The sequence below is a fragment of the Hyposmocoma kahamanoa genome, unplaced genomic scaffold (genome assembly GCF_003589595.1).
Source record: "Hyposmocoma kahamanoa isolate Upper Pololo Valley unplaced genomic scaffold, ASM358959v1 144, whole genome shotgun sequence".
In the NCBI taxonomy this organism is placed as follows: Eukaryota; Metazoa; Arthropoda; class Insecta; order Lepidoptera; family Cosmopterigidae; genus Hyposmocoma; species Hyposmocoma kahamanoa.
This window is the reverse complement of record NW_020653513.1, coordinates 147,730-167,011: the sequence shown is the minus strand read 5'-3', so window position 1 is coordinate 167,011 and position 19,282 is coordinate 147,730. Positions and strand designations below refer to the sequence as shown.

General features: G+C 39.2%; 1 protein-coding gene across 1 annotated transcript in view; it reads right to left on the bottom strand.

The window, feature by feature from the left end:
- The window catches only part of LOC113240505 (kinesin-related protein 4-like), a 42,325-nt gene that overhangs the window by 11,076 nt on the left and 11,967 nt on the right, over positions 1–19,282 (bottom strand). The window contains exons 10-18 of the mRNA XM_026477835.1: positions 18,068–18,127; positions 17,698–17,810; positions 10,679–10,846; positions 10,227–10,374; positions 3,557–10,142; positions 2,958–3,081; positions 2,414–2,552; positions 1,355–1,466; positions 112–142 (exon numbers count right to left, since the gene is read on the bottom strand). Of these exons, the coding sequence (XP_026333620.1) occupies positions 112–142; positions 1,355–1,466; positions 2,414–2,552; positions 2,958–3,081; positions 3,557–10,142; positions 10,227–10,374; positions 10,679–10,846; positions 17,698–17,810; positions 18,068–18,127 (7,481 nt within the window). The remainder of the gene's footprint in view (positions 1–111; positions 143–1,354; positions 1,467–2,413; positions 2,553–2,957; positions 3,082–3,556; positions 10,143–10,226; positions 10,375–10,678; positions 10,847–17,697; positions 17,811–18,067; positions 18,128–19,282) is intronic.

The window sequence follows — 19,282 nt, the reverse complement described above, 5'->3', positions numbered from 1 at the left end:
AGTTAACTGACGCTGTAACTAGTAGTTTTTTCATCTAACTTAAACAGTATCTTTATTTTCTATCTGATATTTAACGCAGTAATCTTTTAGGAATTTAAATGATGAATTTACCTGATCTTGTCTAGACGGGAAGCTGTCTCGCCTGAAAAGAAATAAAATACTATTTAAAAATAAATTTTATAAAACCAAGGACTGTAGAAATCAAATTATGAACATATAAATATATGCCTTCAACTGTGATATAACTCATTATACGTTCCCGTACTGGGAACAGTTCTTCTCTTTGGATAGGGGTTTAAGCTATAATCAGCCACGATGGCCACAACCTTTTGACCGCAATAGACGTTTTAAAGCGTCAATGAAACATTATTTATCCATACTTAACTAGAACATAGTTTCATGTTATGTTCAACTCAAATTCATGTCACATCTTGGCGTTTAGGAAACATAACTAGTCCTTCTCAGTGGCGGTCAAAAGGTGCGGGTTGGTGACTGTGTGTTTTACGATTGTGAACCTTCTCGACATGTAGGTTTCATCACGTTTTCTTTCACCGTTAGGCTGATGTATAGCTACAAAACATTTACAACATCCGATACTCTAACATACCCCCTTTGGTTCTGAGTAGACACTGTGAAAAGTGTTAAACAAATCTTTAACCTGTGAGCTGTACAATTCATGTTGATATGAATTCCTTATTGTATCAGTGAATGACTTATTAATTTTAGGTATTCTATGAGCTCCGTGTATGTCTGGCATACGTTTCTACAGCCGTGTGACACAACCTCCACGTATGGAATATACATTATAGAAAAGATGTACTTTTGTTATTATTCAAAAACTGATGACCTTCCGTGAAGTATCTGCGCCGTACTCAGGGTTTATTTAGTTTTTAGAGATAACTTCGGATTTTTTTCAATGGAGGAAACTACAAGCAATCGGGTTTATAAAGAATATGTTTATAGAGTGAATGTTTAAATATCTTATACATTAAATCCATAACTAAAGTTTTAGTAATAATGATACAGCAAGGGATCATATTTACGCAATTACGCATCGCTGCGTCGGCGAAGTCTTAAGAAAGTTTTTAATTACAATACATAAATACAAATTTGAACAAAAAGGCTGAAATTTCTTTACACTTTTCTGTTGAATGTATAAGAAGGCTCCGAAGCAAAAAAGGTCGGCTAAGCGTCAGGTATATTATTAGGGCATCGATTGTACGTGACTTATTAATTAAAGTCATTCTACATTCCGCCACAGGGATTTGAATCGTCGACCTTTGTCCCACTGGGCTATCACCACCACTCTTATTCTACTTGAATTTATTAGCACAAATTATATTGAGCTCCTTACCCCTTGCTAAGCCTGTGTGGAGTGCTCCTATTAGAACTATCGTCGTCAACTTCCATAAACAAGTCGTCCGGTTTCGGCCGAGAATCAAATACCGCTTCTAGCTTGTTGTGGTCTGCAAAATAACATATTGGCAATAGTAGATTTGTAATAGTGTAAATAGTAGGGGCAAAGACTGTATATTTTCAGGAGAGTCCGGGTACACTCAAGATTTTTAGTAGCAGTAGAACTCCTTGTGAAAGAATTCGTCCAGGGAAGTACTGCCAACTTACATATTTCTGCTTCCAGACAGTAATGTAACCGCGTGTCGGCTTTAAAAGGTAAGACTGCCGGTGATATTGCAGGCAAATGGAACTTATTAAGTTATTTCTCAGGGTGACGGGCGCAGTGGCAGTGCCCCTTAGATCTTTGCGATTTATAGCACTGCAACTGTTATGGACAGGCGTGTCGTTTACCACCAGGCGCACGACTTATTCGTCCCGTCACTCTGTATCATAAAAAAAATATGGACAACAACTAACATTACTTTGTTATAATTATTAATGCAAAGATCGAACACTCGGAAAAAATTCCTTCGATCTGGTCGGATTCGAACCGACACGTCTTCTTGCATACTGTGCCAGACGCTATACCAACGCGAATCGCGACCTCACGAATTTTTCTATGTGCTTGCGTCGTGTCTTTGTATTTGGTTTTTCAACGACTTTTTAGTCGTAGCGCCATCTATGAGAAATCTATGAAAGATTTATCACCCAGTTAGTACCTTTACAGCTACCAGTCCTGGCGAGAGACTATTTAGACTATTTCACCATAGGTACTGAGTCCGCTTCTCTATTACTTTAGGAGTAGTTTTTAAAAAACGCCTTTGTCGTTACTTAATATAGTTTAAGCATAAAATGCAAAATGCCACCTCAATGCACATACTATGTATGGTTATGTATTATGGGCGCTTGATCACTTTAAATTATAGTTCAATATTTGGAAGAATTATAATACACTGTTGTCAAACACAACAGGGTAGCCAAATATTATAGACACTATTTAAAGTTAGAAATATCTTACCAATTGCTTCATCAGATAATATCCTCATGGAATCATGAATACTTTGGCGCCTGCGCCGTGTGTTTTCTGCCTTTGCCTCTATGGACTGACGTCGTTTCAACCCTTCCTCTATTTCACCTTGTAGTTCAGCTATACGAGTCTACAAATTAATATTCAGCTAGATCGAGTTCCTTGACATGCGAGTTCGGTGACAAAATGGATTATACAATTAAAAATGAAATTTTATGAAATCATACCATTTTAAATTTATCGTCATTTAACACATTCTTTTCTTCAAATTTAATAAATAATTTTAGTAAACTAAATGAAAATACAGGAAATGAAACTATTTTACCCGATTTAAATCGTGTATATTTGTCCCGTGGTCACGGCTGACTGACCATGGGACCTGTAAAGGACCCGAAATGTTGGTTTGTTTGACAAAACAAATATACGCGACTTAAATCCGGAAAAATAATTTCATTTCCTATGTGTAACAATCGCGAAAACCTAACAACGTAATAAATGAAAATATCTGAGTGTTCTTGGTCATTAATCAATTTACCTCCATAGACGCGTTACAGTTCTTCAGTTTCTCGATTTCTTCTCCAGAAATCTTGACTTGATCTTGTAATTCTACGATTTGTTTCTCCGTGATTGCTTTATCATCTTCATCCTTCTTCTGTAATCTATAAAATATGAGAAGAAACTATGAAATATTAGAAGAAACTACTAAATACCATAGTATATTAGAAAAAACAGTAAGGCAAATAACATATTATTATCCCATTGTGGATGGTATTCTACAGGACGTCACACGGCTACGGGAACAGAGGGAAAGTACTTTAAATATTTTATTTTAAAGTACTTAAGATATTTTGCTTCAAGGAAACATTGTTTTATTTAAAAAAAAAAGTAATAATTATTGCATTTAAAAATTTTTAAAAAGTGGCTTGCCTCATCTTGGAATCGAACCGACAAAATGTAGAAAAAACCCTGTATTTTTGTGATGCCAACTGAAAGGGTCAATTATAATTCCTTTTGTAAAGTATCTTAAAGGAACACAAAAATGAAAATTTTACATTTAAGTTTAGGAAATTTTGAATCATTTTGTTAAAATGAATTAACAAATTCATTAGTTATTCATATACAAATAAATCTTACCTCAGAATCGTCTTGTTCTGTATTTCAGCTGTTTTCTCAAGAATCTTAATATTGGTTTCAAGCCGCAAGCAATCCTGACACTTTTCTTCATACTGTTTCTTCAACAGTACATTATTCTCTAGCAAAGACTTGGACTCCAGCGTCAAACTGTCCACAATAGCCATATTTTCGGACACTGATTCCTTTAAAACAATAATGTCAGTCGTCATCTTGTCCATATCCATCTTATAATTCTTGATCATCTCACCAGACTTCTCCAATTCCAAAACAAGGATCTGCTTCTCTTTTGCTATTATTTGGTTAACAGATTTTAAATTAGCATTCTCTTGTTCCAAGGTTTGTATTTTCTGCATAAACTCATTGATACTTTCCGAAAAGCTTTCTTCCAGTTTTGAGCTCAATTTACCGTCTAAAATCTCTATTAGTTCTACTTTCTTTGATAACGTGTCTTTTAACACGTTAATTTCCGTCTTTAACATTTCCATTTTGTCTTTGTTTTGTTCTAAATTATGTTGGTAAAGTTTGCTCAAATCGTCGTACAAGACTGTTTGATTTCGTAGACTTCTTTCTTTTTCTGCCAACTCCATTTTCAAAGATTCAAGCTCTGTTTGTTTTACCTCAAAAGCTGTTTTCAAATTCTCCATCTCTTGAAGTTGATCCCGTTCAGATTTTATTTTAATAACGCACTGGGTTAAACCATCAAGAAGCAATTTAACCTTTTCATTCACAGTCAGGTTTGGTCTCATATCGAAAGCACTTAACATTTTCAATGCTACCAATTTATCATAGCTATTCTTCACTATCTCGCCTAACTCGTGGTCCCTTTGGACTATATCTAAAGTAACGGCGTTACTTATCTCATGGATTCTTTCTTTCTGGTCTTTCAATAGGTTATATTCGTTTTCTTTAGTGGATAGTTGTTCTTTGATAACATTAAAATTTTTACTAACGTCGTTCAATTCTACAAAGACACTTCCCAATTGATCTTGTAATTTAGAATATTTTTCCATTATGTTTTTCAAGTCATTTTGGTGTTTGTTATCTATACTGTTTATTAATGATTCAAATATGCTCTTGCTAGACAGATCAAATGCTTTGTCAATGACTTCCAGGTAATTGTCCTTGAAAAGTGACACTATGCTTGATTGATTATTGTCAGAAACATCACCTGTGGTGTTTATATTACTGATGATTTGTGTAAAAGCATTCGTAATATTTTTAACATCGTTTTCTTTCTCTTTTAATGATTTGGTCATTTGCAAGTTTTCTGCTGTAATATTACCAATTTGAGATTGTAACAGATTTTTCGTGTCTTCGAAATCTCTAAGTTTATTAAATAAATTTTGTACTTCATTTCCATGCTTAGCAATAAGATTATCGTACAACAATTCCAGAACATCTATAATTTTCATATCATGAGTGAGATTTTCTTTGTCTATGCCGGTTTTATCAGCGTAAAAGTTGATACAATCTATTTTGTCAAGAGTATAGGAGTCTATTGGCCTTTCCTCTGGAATGCTAGGCATAAATCTATTTAGGTGCTGCTCATCAGACTTAGAAAATGAGAAAATTTTGGACTCGCCCATGCTTTCATCCAAATCCATAGCTTGAGACATTGATAAATTACTTTGTTCTAAATGGTTTTTTATAGTCGAAACTTCTTCGGTGATTTTCTTGCAGTCTTCTTTACTCGCATGTAATTCACTTTGTAAAGTATTTAATTTGTTGAGTCTGGATGAACTCTCAGAGTCACTGAGACTTCTGTTTAATTTTGAATGTGGAGCTGTTGTATGTTTATTTTTTAATGACTGTATAATAATGTCTTTGTTTGCACACTGAGAACATTTATCATTTTCTTTATAGTCATTGTATCTAGATTCTTTTGTTATTTTCTCTAAGTGAGAACACTTCTCTATAAGATGACTATAGCTGTTTTTAAGCGTATCCAGTTCTTTTCTGAGGTCATCGGCTTCGGTTATACCTTCCATGAGTTGCGTTGATAATGAGTCATTTTCCTCCTGAAGTTCTTTGATGAAACTGTTCTTTTTGCTTAAATCTTTAGTCAATTTTACAACTTCTTGCATTTTATTTTGACAATCAATTTCTGTATCACTGAGTTTCTTTGCTAAAGTAGTAACTGCTGGCATTTCTGTAACCAGGTCGTTATACTTTTTTTCTATAGAAATTTTGTGAGCCACAGCTTCTTGTAATTCTTGAGTAAGACTTTTCATTTGATTATGTAATTTGTCAACTTCTTGTTCACGTTTGCATTTCTCGGAAACCATTTTAGAGATACTATCATTACAAGTCTCATTAAATTTAATAGGACTACTTTGAGTATCTACAGTTCGAGAAGAATTTGTTTCAGTTCTGCGATTGTTCATTTCCTCTTTTAATTTTGCATTTTCTTCTGTAAGTGCTTCTAAAATAGCAATCATTTTTTGGTTATCGTCTGTGAGACTTTCAATTTGGGAGGAAAGTGTATATGGGTCGATCATCTTACTCAAGTCGTTAGTTTGACAGGCCACTTCGCTATCAAAATGTATTTGAGTAACGTCAAGACAAGTTCGATCTGGTTTTGGAGAACACTCTAATAAGCCTTGGCCTATTAGAGTATTATCGGCACTTGTAGTCAATGTTACGTTTGTATCTAACATTAAAAGATCTCCATCTAACGTAGACTCGTTCTTAAAGTTCGTAATCATGCTATTATTATCCAGAACGTCAGGCAAAGAATATCTCTTAAAACTCGAGTTCTGTTTATCAAGAAAGGAGCTGTTGTCTTTGAGAATCGACATCAATTCATGCAACTGAGATTTGACAGCTGGTATATCCCGTTGACAAACGTGGATGTATCGTGTATGGTAATGTTTTAATACTTTTAATTGAGAGTTCAGTAGCTTATTTTCAGCGTATGTAGTAGCTGTCAAAGTAGACAGGTTAGTTCTATGATTAGTTATTTTCTTTTGTAGATCGATGACAGGCTCCACTAACTGCTGGATTTCTTTACGAACTTCTTCTTTTTCTTTGAGTAGATATTTATTATAGGTTTCAAGATCTTTTATAATTTTATTCAGTTTCTCGTTTTCTGTTTTAGCCAATTGCAGCTCTAAAGTTAGTTCAGAACATAAACAAATTTGCGTACTGGATTCAACGTGACGAAGTTCTATAGTTGATTTCGAGTCCGAGAATGTTACGTCACAAATATCCAAATTAGATTCACTTCGATGCAGTTTAGCAACAGGTTCTGTACTTACGAAATTTTCTTTAAGTTGTAAAGTTTCTATGAGTTTGTTACAGCAAATAGTCAAAAGGCTTTGTGGGGAATTACGACGAATACTACTTAGTTGCCAACTTCTTTGAAGGTCTTCCAGATTATCCTTTTCTAATTGTAAATCTATCATTTGTTTTTTCATCAAGTCTTGGTAACAAGTAAATTGACCTTTCCAAAAATTAACTTTAGTTTTCATACCAGTTAACTCATCGCATTTGTCAGACAATTCCGATTTCAAATATAGCATAAATTCGGTAGCGTTTAGTAAATCTTTATTCAAATTGCTAACTTTTTGTAGTTCACTGTGTAAATCCCGGTTCTTTGTTGCCATTTCTGAATATTCACTAATTAGCTCCACATTCTTTCGAGTTAAGTCTTCTATGTCTTCCTTTTCTGTTAATAACATTTGTTTAATTTCCTGCTCGTTACCTTTAGATGTGATTAATGGAATTACATGACTACGAACAACGTCGAGTATGCAATCAATGTCATTTTCTTCAGTACTAGAGCTTTTAATTCTAATTTCTTGTTCAATTTTTACGTCCTTGGCGAAATCGAAGACTTTCTTCAAAATAGTTTTTCGGCTGCTAACAGCGTCTTTTAATTCTTGTTGCAATTCATTGGATTTTTTAAATTGTTCTTCAAGTGTCAATTTCAAACCTTTAATTTGGTGCCCAAGTTCTTCGATTTTCTTTTCTTTAATTTCAATCTCAGATTTGAAGGAACAGATTTCATTTACCCGGTCTTTGATATCAACTTGCTCGTTTTGAGTAAGGGTTCGGCTTTCCAAGTTCAAATTAGTAATTCTATTTTGAAGTGATGAAATCAGGTTTTCTTTTTGTAGAAGTTCGTTGCGTAAATATTCATTGTTTTCTTTTACATCATTTAATTTTGATTCCAAGTCAATGACATCTTGGTTTTTAACATCAAGCTCACTGCGAATGTTATTAAATTTTTCAATCAACTGTGCAGTATGTTGTTTCAAGTTTTCATTTTGACGCACAAGGTCATATCTTATGTCACTTAGTTCTGTAAAGTGCAATTGATTGATAGATAAATCACAGCTGTTTTTTTCAGATTCTTTCAGTTTTATTTCTAAATCGTTGATATAGTTGTTCCTTACTTCAAGTTCTTTCTGGAATGTATTAATTTCTTCGTTTAATTCCTTAACATGTTGCAATGTATTATCGTTTCGTCGCAATAGTTCATACTTGGCTTGTTGTAATTCGTCTATTTGGGACTGAGCTGCATTGTTATGATTATTTTCCTCAGTAAGTTTAGACAACAACGCGCTGAACTCTTGTTTCTTAATTTCAAGTTCATTGTTAACTTTATCGCGAACTTCAGTTAACTGTTTGATCTGTATAGAGAGGCTATCATTACAACGCATAAACTCAGCACTGGCCTGGTTTAATTCTTCTACTTGTAATTGAAGCGCCGCTTTAGCATCATTGGCATCCTTAAATTTGGTTTCTAAATCTAAAATTAATTGTTCCTTCAACTTAATGTCTTTCTGAGCGACGGCAAGTTCATGAGACAACTTTTCATTTTTGCATAATAGATCGTGTTTACCCCGATTACATTCTTCAAGCTGCATATGAATGTATTTATATTTTTTATCGTTTTCATCCAAGATGATCTGTAAATTACGAATATCTTGTTCTTTGGTTTCGATGTCATGTTGATTTTTGGCTAGATATTCTGATAGCTGTAATATTTTTTGTGGGAAATCCTCATTGCTGAGAATAATTCCAACTCTTTCATTAACAACTTTTTCAATTTTTGCTTTAATATCTGTATTTTCTTCTTTGACTTCGTTCACTTCTCTTTTCATGTCTTCTACTTCGTGATCCTTTTCAACTAAAAGCTTTTGAGCTTTATTATGTTCTTCGGATAAGTGTGCAATTTTTTTCATTAAATCTTTATTATTGTTGGTTACTTTACCTTTTTCTTCGGTTAACTCCTCTATTCTTATTTTCAGACTCTTATAGTTAAATAATTTATCTTCCAATTTGCGAATGGTTTCATTTTTCTCCAACTGGTCTTTGGTGACAATCTCCAGTTCTTTTGAAAGAGAGGATATTTGCTGTAAATAGTCTTGGTTCTGTAAAACCAATTTATTTTTGTCGTCACCTGTTTCAACGATGTGTGCTTTGAAACTCAATATTTCCTGATCCTTTATTTGTACCAAGTGTTGAAGCACCTCAATGGCCTGTGTTAATTGTTCAATTTGTTGGTTCAATCCTTCATCTCGAGTTACATATTCATTGTGGCGAACGGTGAGTTCATCAACCTGGGACTGAAGACCCGCGAGATTTTTTTCTAAATCATGCGTTTCTTGTTTCTTTAGAATTAATTCGTTGCGAACTTGTTCTATTTCTTCATTTAACTGTTTAGCTTCTTGTTCCTTTACTTTTATTTCAGAAACTACCACTGATAGTTTTTCATCGCCTTGCAAATTTTGAGGCTGTATACATTTTTCTTGATTCATTTTCTGCAAAATTTCATTTTGCTTCTGAAGATTGGATACTTTACTGTTAAGTAATTCTTCCGTGGTGATTAGCCTACTAATCATTTCTAAATTTTCTGTTATTCGTTCTTTTAGAGTTTCCATCTCTATAATGAGTGTGCTCATTTGTCGCCCTTGAAAGTTCAGTTGATTTTTCAATGTAATGTTCTCAGACTTAAGCTCATCATTTTCCTTTAGTAATGTTTTTAAACTATTGATTTCGTCACTCTTTGATTCAAGTGCTACTTTGAAAGACAGTATTATATTGTTCAAGTTTTGATTATTTGCAATGACCTTGTTTTCATTAGCAATCATCGTTTCCAATGCAATGTCGTCTATTTTCCCACAATGTATACTTTCTTTGATCTCTAGTTCTTTCTGTAATTTTTGTATGGTGCTATTGTAAGACTCAATATTATTTTTAGCAGTTTCAATGTGTTGATTTTGTCCTTCTATAATTGAATTTAAAGAGATAATTGTGGACTTCAGGTATTCATTTTCGCCTTCTATGCGTGATAATTTCTCTACAGAGCTATCGACAATTCCTTGTAATTTTCTATTAGAATTCTCTAGACTTTCGATTGTTAGCTTTTGCGTGTCGAGAGTAGTCTGAATTTGCTTAACATGAAGATCTTTAGCTTTTAGTTGGTCTTGTAATCCAATTATTAATTCTTGTAATTGTTCGATCGAACCGTCGTCGGTTGGATTAACGATACTACTCTCATTGTCACTATTTACTAGAGAAATATCTTTAGACATGTCCATGAAATTTAAGGGTTCCTTTTCCAGACTCTTTAATGTACCTGATAATTAAATATTAACATATTAATATTTAGTGTGTAATTGATGGTAATAAAAGTATATTATTAAAAAGATATTTTAAATACTTATGTCAGGTTTCTTGGATGCTCGATCTTCTAGCAGCGACAAAAGTTCCTGTTCCCTGTTTTTGAATTTCTTTTGAAGAGTCTCGTAACTAACCTCCAAGTCAGTAATTTTCGTATTATACTCTTTGCATTGTTTTTCTAAATCACACTGAAATATACATATTATCAAATGAGCCCAAATACTAGTGATATTTATTCTTTTTGACATTAACGAATTACAAAATTCTTTATTGTTATATTTAGTATTTTTTGTTTTGCTCTTTGTTTGTTATTGTCTTATTTCATTTTATTTTAATTTTGTTTATTACGTCTTTTTGTTTTGTTTTGCTTGTCTAAGTAGTATCAATATTTTTTTTTGTATCTATGTGTTGTGGCGTTGCAATAAATGTCTATTCTATTCTATTCTATTCTATTCTAAAACTATAACTTCGCAATACAATAAAATTTCCTACCTTAACAGTAGAAAGACTTTGAAGTTCTTGTTCAGTATTTTTCACTTTATTGGTTAAATCTTTCAATTGTGAATCTTTTTCTTGGCTTTTTTCAGTTAAAGTGTCTATTTCGTCTGTTAATTGTGATATGATGTTTATATGCTTTTCAATCTTTTCCATCAACTCTACCTGTAATTACAATTATTGCCACTTATAGTACAGTCAAGAGCACATCAAGTTTATACACCTTTGTTCGAATATCGCCTCTAATGCAGCGGGACAAGATACGTCATTATGTAGGGGTGTGTTCGTTGTTCCACCTCCACGCGTGCGAAGTCCTTGAGCAGTCTGTGATGACATGTTGTCACAGACAGCCCAAGGGTGTAGCCGGTACACCCTGGGGCCAACACTGACAACTCTCGGCTTCAGTCTGAGTCTTACCAGTGAGGGCGCGAAGCGATCAACACGGCCCGGCCATGTGTTTATGAGGGTGGACCATGGCAAGTGGTGGGCGGTCTTAATTTACATCCTCCTGCGTTCATGCCTACGCAGTTGAGCGCCGTACGCAGGGATGAAGGAATCCTGGGGGGTTGAGCCCGAGCGGGCCCAACCCCCCGGCAAGCAATACGCCCCCTTCGGCCCTGATTTCCTGCCAAACGGTAGCCCTGTGACTAGCCAACACAGGGAACCGGCAATGTGTCCCGTCAGAGGGCCACAGGCGAGGTGTGGGGGGACGGACTCGGCCATGCTGACGGGGTGAGTATGTGCGGAACACCTGGCCGACTTTGATCGGGTCAGCCAGCCGCACATTTCGAGCCCCAGATGTCGCGCAGTGAGCTCCTAACTTCTGCACCTATACTCTCCTGATAATCCTGGTGTCCCGAATGGGACATCCCCAAAGGTGCGGGCTTCGTGGTGGGTGGGAAATCAGGAGAGTGAATCATAAGAACACTGCAATATGGATTCTGCAGATCAACAAAAATCATCAAATCACCCAAAACCGGTGGTACTGGAGGGGAAACCCAAAAGTGCCCCACAAAAAACAAACTCGAACGTACAGCAGCGCCCTACGGTGAGTGGTAGGCCAAAGGGGAAACCCCAAGGCCAACCGCGTATCGATGCCGGTGCTGGCCCTACACCAGCGGTAGCGGCCCGAGCCTCGTACTCTGTGGCCCCCGCTCAGACACCTGGCTCTGCATCGCAGAACCCAACATATACTGCCCTTGAGGCAGGGTGGACTCTGGTGAGTCGCAAGCCCAAAACCACGGCACCCATCCATATGGAAGGGGAAAGTGGCCAAGGCCAGCGACCACCTCCAGCTCCCAGCGGGAGCAGGGGACGCCCTGCCCGAAAGAACAAACGGGGTCGACTCCGTGAACGTGAACGCCGCGAGATGAAGGGTAATCCGAAAGAGGGAGCGGCGCGGCCCCCAGCGGGTGGCGGGAATGGTGCAGAGACCGCGTTAGTGCGACCCACTGAACCGGACTCGCACGCCTCTGGAAGGGCCCCCCTCCCCCCAAGGAACCAACAAGCACAGAAGGCACAGAGGTCCTCGACCTATGCCAAACGTGCCCGTCTCGACGAGACATTTTCTCCAAGAGGCGAGCGCAAAAGGCAAAAAGTCGAGAGGCCCGCCCAGTCAAGAACGTATGCCGAGGCCACCGCACCGGAACTTCTAGCGGTGATCACCTCGGCCAAGACTGGATACATAAGGAGCCCTGAATCAGACATGATACAGAAGGCCCTTTGTGAGCGCCTCTCTCAAGGAGCAGAGGAATGGGGTGAGGAGGACGTCGGCCCACAGTTCCGAGGTAAACCCGTCTTTAGCGACGGGTCCCTAAAGCTGTGGTGCCAGGACAATGCCACCTTCCAATAACGCACACACTCAACATAACGCACACACTCAACATAGCCCCGCACTAGGGAATCCCTGTGTTGCGGGTGCCATGGACACACACATAGACAACCACAAATTACACCCAAACTCACGAGAGAAATAAATGTAGGCCATACAAACATTTCTCCCGGCCCGGGAATTGAACCTGGGACCTCTGCGTGGCAGTCCGGCATGGTAACCATTTGGCCACGAAGGCAGTTAATGGCTAGAGGACGCAATCAGCACCATCAGGCTGCCCACCGGGGAGCTCCTCTCATTGAAAAATGGGGTGGAGGCTCCCCGGAGGGTGGTCTGTGGACTGCTGATCCCCGGTCATTGGGAGGAAGCGCGCCGTATCGGACACTTGCTCACTTGGCAGAACAAGTGGGCGGAGGTCCACAGATGGGTTGTCCACAGGTTGCAACAGCAACAGGGAAACACTTTTGTGGTGGTAAGCCTACCTGGTACCTGTTATCGTGGGGCATGGCCGGCGCTTTACTTTTCAGTTGGGCACGGTCTACCTCCGATTCAGGTCCAGAAGAGGAGTGTACACGGATGTGCCGCCTGAAAAGGCAGGTACATCGACTAACAAAACAGATGCCTCCCCGGTGCCCTCTACCTCCACTGGCTTCACCAGAGAAGGAAAAGGGCCCTCCCCGACCTCCGTCCCTGTGGACGTCGCCAGCCATACGGTGGCGTCCAATAGTGAGGACGAGTGCGTGTCGGCGATGGGAGACATCTGTCTGAGCGAGGATGAGGACGACATACTGCTATCGGCTGATGGCGGTGTCCCCCTCGCCCAATAAATGTACCGTCATCCAGTGCAACCTCCACCACAGTCAGACCGCAACGGTTCAGCTTCGGAAGTGGTTGGAGGCAAACGACACAGCCGTGGCACTGATTCAGGAACCGTGGATCGGCGCCCGCGGCCAAATAAATGGACTCTCACATCTGAGAGGTAAGCTACTATCCACTACTACCTCAGATAAACCACGGACATGTATATACTACTCAAACAAGTTACACATACAGCCACTAACACAATTCTGTTCCAGAGACCTGTGTGCCGTAAAGCTTCTAGCTGATGCGGCCACGGGCCTGCCTGAAGTGGTACTCGCCTCTGTCTATATGGCGGAGACTGATGTGCCACCACCACAGGAAATGGTACAGCTAATCAACACTGCGAGCAGAACGGCCAGCACATTGTCGTGGCCACTGACTCCAATGCTCACCATCCGCTGTGGGGCATGGAACTCGCGAATGAAAGAGGTAAGAACTTAACAGAATACTTATTTACAACTAACCTTCAAATTCTCAATAAAGGTACAACACCAACTTTTGTAAATAAAAGGTGTAGAACTATCATAGACCTAACCCTAGCGTCAGACGGAGCAGCGAATCTTGTCCATGACTGGCACGTGTCCGAAGAAGCATCTCTCTCGGACCACAGATGGATAAGATTCAACTTAGAAACAGTTATCAAAGTACAACAACCGAAACGGAACCCCAGAAAAACCGATCGGATTTACACTGACAAACTACACCAGAGCCTGGAGAAACCGGTAGCACCGGGAAGACTGCTGGACACAGCTCAGATAGAAATACAGGTTAAAGAACTGACGTCAAACATTTTGAAGAGTTTCAACTCCGCATGCCCATTAAGTGACCCAGCCCCGCGACAAGGCCACCAATGGTGGGGGCTTGAGCTTGAGAGGCTGCGAAGAAGGGTAAGGAGATACTTCAATAGAGCAATGAACACATGCGCGGATGAGGACTGGGAAAATTACAAGACGGTCAAATCCAAATTAAAGAAACGCATAAGATTCAGGAGCACCGCGTCATGGCGAGGCTACTGCGGGAACATCACGTCTTGTGCACAAGCGAACAGAGTAAGAAAAATCCTAGCGAACTCAAATGCAAGTGAACTAGGTTCAATACGTAAAACAAACAACACATTCACAACTTCCCCTGAAGAAACGGAAAGAACCCTACTGGAAGCACATTTCCCAGGATGCAGGTTCGTCCGAGATGACAGGCGTGAAGAAATGAACTACAACACATCGACCCGAAACTGGCGATACGCTGAACAAGTAGTAACATACGAAAAAACAAAATGGGCAGTGAACACATTCGAACCATACAAAGCTCCGGGCCAAGATGGAGTTTTTCCCGCACTCCTACAATGGGGTGGGGACACACTGGCCCGGCACCTGGTCGACATCTTTCGGGCCTGTCTAGCTTTCGGCTATGTGCCCCATAGCTGGAGAGACGTAAAAGTCATTTTTATACCAAAACCAGGTAAGAACGACTACACTGATGCAAAATCCTTCAGGCCGAACAGCCTCACATCGTTCTTTTTGAAGACGCTAGAGAGGCTATGTGACAGAGAACTGAGGGACGGAGCTCTAAAGAACATTCCATTACACGGAAACCAACACGCATACTGCCAAGGCAAGTCCACCGAATCGGCCCTACATGCCGTTGTCGGCAAGATAGAAGAGGCCCTTAAAAGCAAGGCAATCTGCCTAGGCACCTTTATAGATATTGAAGGAGCCTTTGATAAAACCAACTTCTCCAGCATACAAGCAGCACTAAGAAGACACGAAGTGGATGAAGTGCTGATCAGCTGGATTAGCAATATGCTCAAACAAAGAACAATAAGAACTACAGCGAAAGAGACCCCATGGGCCGTAGTAGCGAAGGGGTGCCCTCAAGGAGGAGTACTGTCGCCTCTGCTATGGAACATGGTCGTAAATGATCTCATCACCAACCTTAACAAAGAACACTTCTATACAATAGGCTATGCTGATGACATAGCCATACTGATAACAGGCAATTATGCCAGTACACTCTGTGACATCACACAAGCTGCACTCCGGATTGTGGAAAGATGGCATATGAACTAACAGTTAACCCAACAAAAACAGAACTAGTAATGTTTACAAACAAAAGATTAATGGGTAACTACCTACTACCCAAACTCTTTAGTACAGAAATACAATTATCAACCGATGTCAAGTACCTGGGAGTAATTCTGGACAACAAGTTGAACTGGAACAAACACCTGGACAACAAAATTAAAAAAGCTACTATCACCTTCTGGCAATGCCGTAGAATGGTAGGTAAACAATGGGGACTTTCACCCAAGATAACACTATGGCTTTACACAACGGTGATAAGACCTATGATTAGTTACGGCGCGATAGCCTGGTGGCCACGAACCAAGCTGACGACTGCAACTGACAAGTTGGACAAATTCCAAAGGCTAGCATGCATGGCGACGACCGGCTGCATGAGGACAACTCCAACTGCAGCGCTCGAAGCGATGCTGGACCTGCGACCCCTCCCACTGTTTATCAGACAGGAAGCGGCGTCAACAGCAGTGCGACTAAAGAGAGCCGGCCTTTGGAAGCACATGAGGACCCCACATACAGAAATCCTTTACAAGATAGTCAAAGAGGAACCGCTACTGGAGGCGACTGTGGATAGGATCCCAAAACAATACATTTTTGACAAAAAATACAGGATACAATTGTTTGAAGATCCCAACGAAGGACTAATCCTCAGAGAGGTCCGCGTATTCACTGACGGATCAAAAACAAACTCAGGAACAGGTACAGGGGTGTTCTCAGAAGACCTCAACATCAGAATATCAACACCGCTTGGTGACCACAACACAGTATTCCAGGCTGAATGTATGGGTATCAAGTTGGCAGCAGAAGCAATAATAGCGAGAAGAGTAAAGAATCACTCCATTCGAATACTCTCCGACAGCATGTCAGTACTTCAAGCGCTGAGCAGCTATGACATTAACTCAGGGCTTATATATGAATGCCATCAAGCACTCATGGAGGTATGTACACACAACCACGTAATTCTACAGTGGATTAAAGGACACAGCGGCTCACGTGGCAACGACGCAGCAGACGAACTAGCTAGAAAAGGGTCGGAGACGGATGCTGTAGGGCCAGAACCCATAGTGTCCCTCCCCAACCAATGGTCAAGAACAACTATACTCAAAGGTACAAAATCTTCTCATAATAACATATGGACAACCCTTACGGTTTGTAGACAGGCTAGGGAAGCACTCCCAACGCTCAACGCCAGTCTATCTCGTAAATTAATCAAACTTGAAAGACAAGAGCTGCGCACTCTATCTGCCGCTCTAACGGGTCATGGTCCATACAATAAACACCTTTTCAATTTAGGTATCACGGACAGTCCTCTATGCAGAGCGTGCATGGAGGGGGAGGAAACGGCCGCACACATCCTACTAGAGTGCTCCGGTGTGGCCAACTACAGGGCAAAGTACCTTGGAGTGCCGAGGTCGCTCCCCTAAGTCTTCAGAAAACCGAAGAGGCTGCTGAGATTCCTGGAGGAGCTTGGGTGGCACGAGTAGGACCCTGCACCCACCACACGCAAAATAGGCGCCTCGACGTCGAGTTGCGGAAACTAGCCCGTTGCACCAATACCAATACGTCATTATGTAGCTTAATGTGTCGCGGCATTGATCGTGAAGAAGTGTTATTATATTTAATTGTTATAGTATTTAAAATGTCATCGAGATTTGAAAACATTTCATAGTTTTCTTCCTTATTAGTAGAAACATGAAAACTAAAAACCTTATCAGCATTACTATATTCCGGTTATGAAAGGTAAGGTGCTAGTGAAATTACAGGCATATGGACTTGTCAAGTTATGTATCGGGGTGACGGGCACAGTGGCAGTGCACCTCAGATCTTTGCGATGTAAAGCTCTAAGCAGCACTGCAACTGTTATGAATAGGCGTGGAGCTTACCATCAGGTGTACGACTTGTTCGTCCCGTCACTTGATATTATAAAAAAAATGTTCCGTAATTGACATATAACAGATCCCAGGAATTGATTACTGTATAAAAAACTTGTCGACATGCATAGCACGTTGGAATATGACTGGTGGGGTCGTAATCGGGTGGAATGGTATGGTTTGGTTAAATGCTAGTATATGAATTAAAATAACCAACAAATAAATAAAAAGAAAGTACAGTGTGACAATAGGTATAGATATGTGCGAAAAGATTGATGTGATTGTAGGAGGCAGAGGTTTGCCAAGAACGTATCGAGAGGAGGTTCCTGCCTACCCCAGTAGGTGCAATCGTCATAGTAAATAATACAGGAATCTTACCACTTCTGGAGGGTACCATTTTTCCCTCTCAGTGAGCTCTTCAATATCTTTTAACTTCTTTTCAGCTTGTTTAGCGTTGTTTCTTAGTACACACGGCGGAGTCTTCGACGAAACTAAAATACCAATATAATACAAATATCATCCGATGTTTAATTTAGCTTGCTAAACTAATATAATAAAACATATTGTAATATTTCTCAGGAACAGCCAAGTCATGAATTGACTTTTGAACACAAAAGAATATAGTTTCGTATTCAAAGTGTTATTAATAGGAAACATTACTAAATAGTAAATGTGTGCGCCCGAAAACCGAAGTTCCAACATGCATAAATATTAGAACGAAAATGTGAAAGCGTGATAATGTATTTACCATAGCATTTGTGATACGGAGAACAAGTTGGTCGATCTGTTGAGTTCTCAAGTTCACTGTCTGTAAATGAAACACTAGATCACACCAAAGCATTTGAATTTAAAGATTGACGAAAGGAATGTGATCAGAAACTCTATACATAGAAAAATTCGTAAGGTCAGCTAATTCGTTCCGTGACTTAGTTGGCGTAGCACGGTTTGCTGGAAGACGTTAGTTCTGATCGAATCGAAGGATTTTTTTCTAAGTGTTGGTATTAACAATTATAAGAAACTAGTGGAGTAATTTCACAAAAATAATTGAATTATCTGGTGGACAAACATTGTGACATTGTGTAAATTTAAAAATTACAGAAACTACATATTTAAAATTACTACAGACGGTTTTTTTAAATAACGTCTTAAAACGGAATTTCAAATAACTACTTTACGACGTTTAAAATGTCCACATCTTTACTTTATTTCTCATACAAATCGATGAAATAGTTGATGCAGGTTTATATGCAATTCTGAGTAAATAAATAAAGAGTTCTGGGTCATTACCTTGCTTTCAGACTAGTGGCAACATTTACCTGTACGCACATTTCGCTCATTTAGTGCAACATTGACTTAATTGCAATTTTGGCATAATTGAATTAAGACTTAATTAATTACATATTAACATCCTTTATCCAAATTTGCCAAAATTACAATTACATCAATGTAGCACCAAATAAGCGATTTAGCTACTACTGTATAAACACAAAGCACACAAGCTAGGTTTGATGGGGGCCGCTGGAATGATATTATTTCGTAGCCGATGCAGATATAACCCCAAAAAATTGGTTAATTTTGGTAATTTCCGTAAGAATTTAGTGTGCACCTACAGCGGTGTGGATCAACGAAGAAACTCCCGTACAAGTGCCTTCCGACGAGAGCGCAGAAAGGGGTAGGCGAATTTATATGCTTTACAAAAACCTATCGACCGCCACCGCGTGTAATAAGCATAGGTTACATTTACATCGTGCAATGAAAATATTGAAGGAAAGAAAAAATATTCCAAAATTATGTCATTTTGATAATGTTTTGATACCAGGTTAGTAGATAATTCTAACTGGCGATTGATCTTTGTAATCTCATATCCAATCAGTTTGATTAGTAAAGTAGGTGATTACGTTCTGCGTGTTGCAAACAACTTGCGATACAATGAAATATTGTTTTCATGACACTTGCTCGTAAG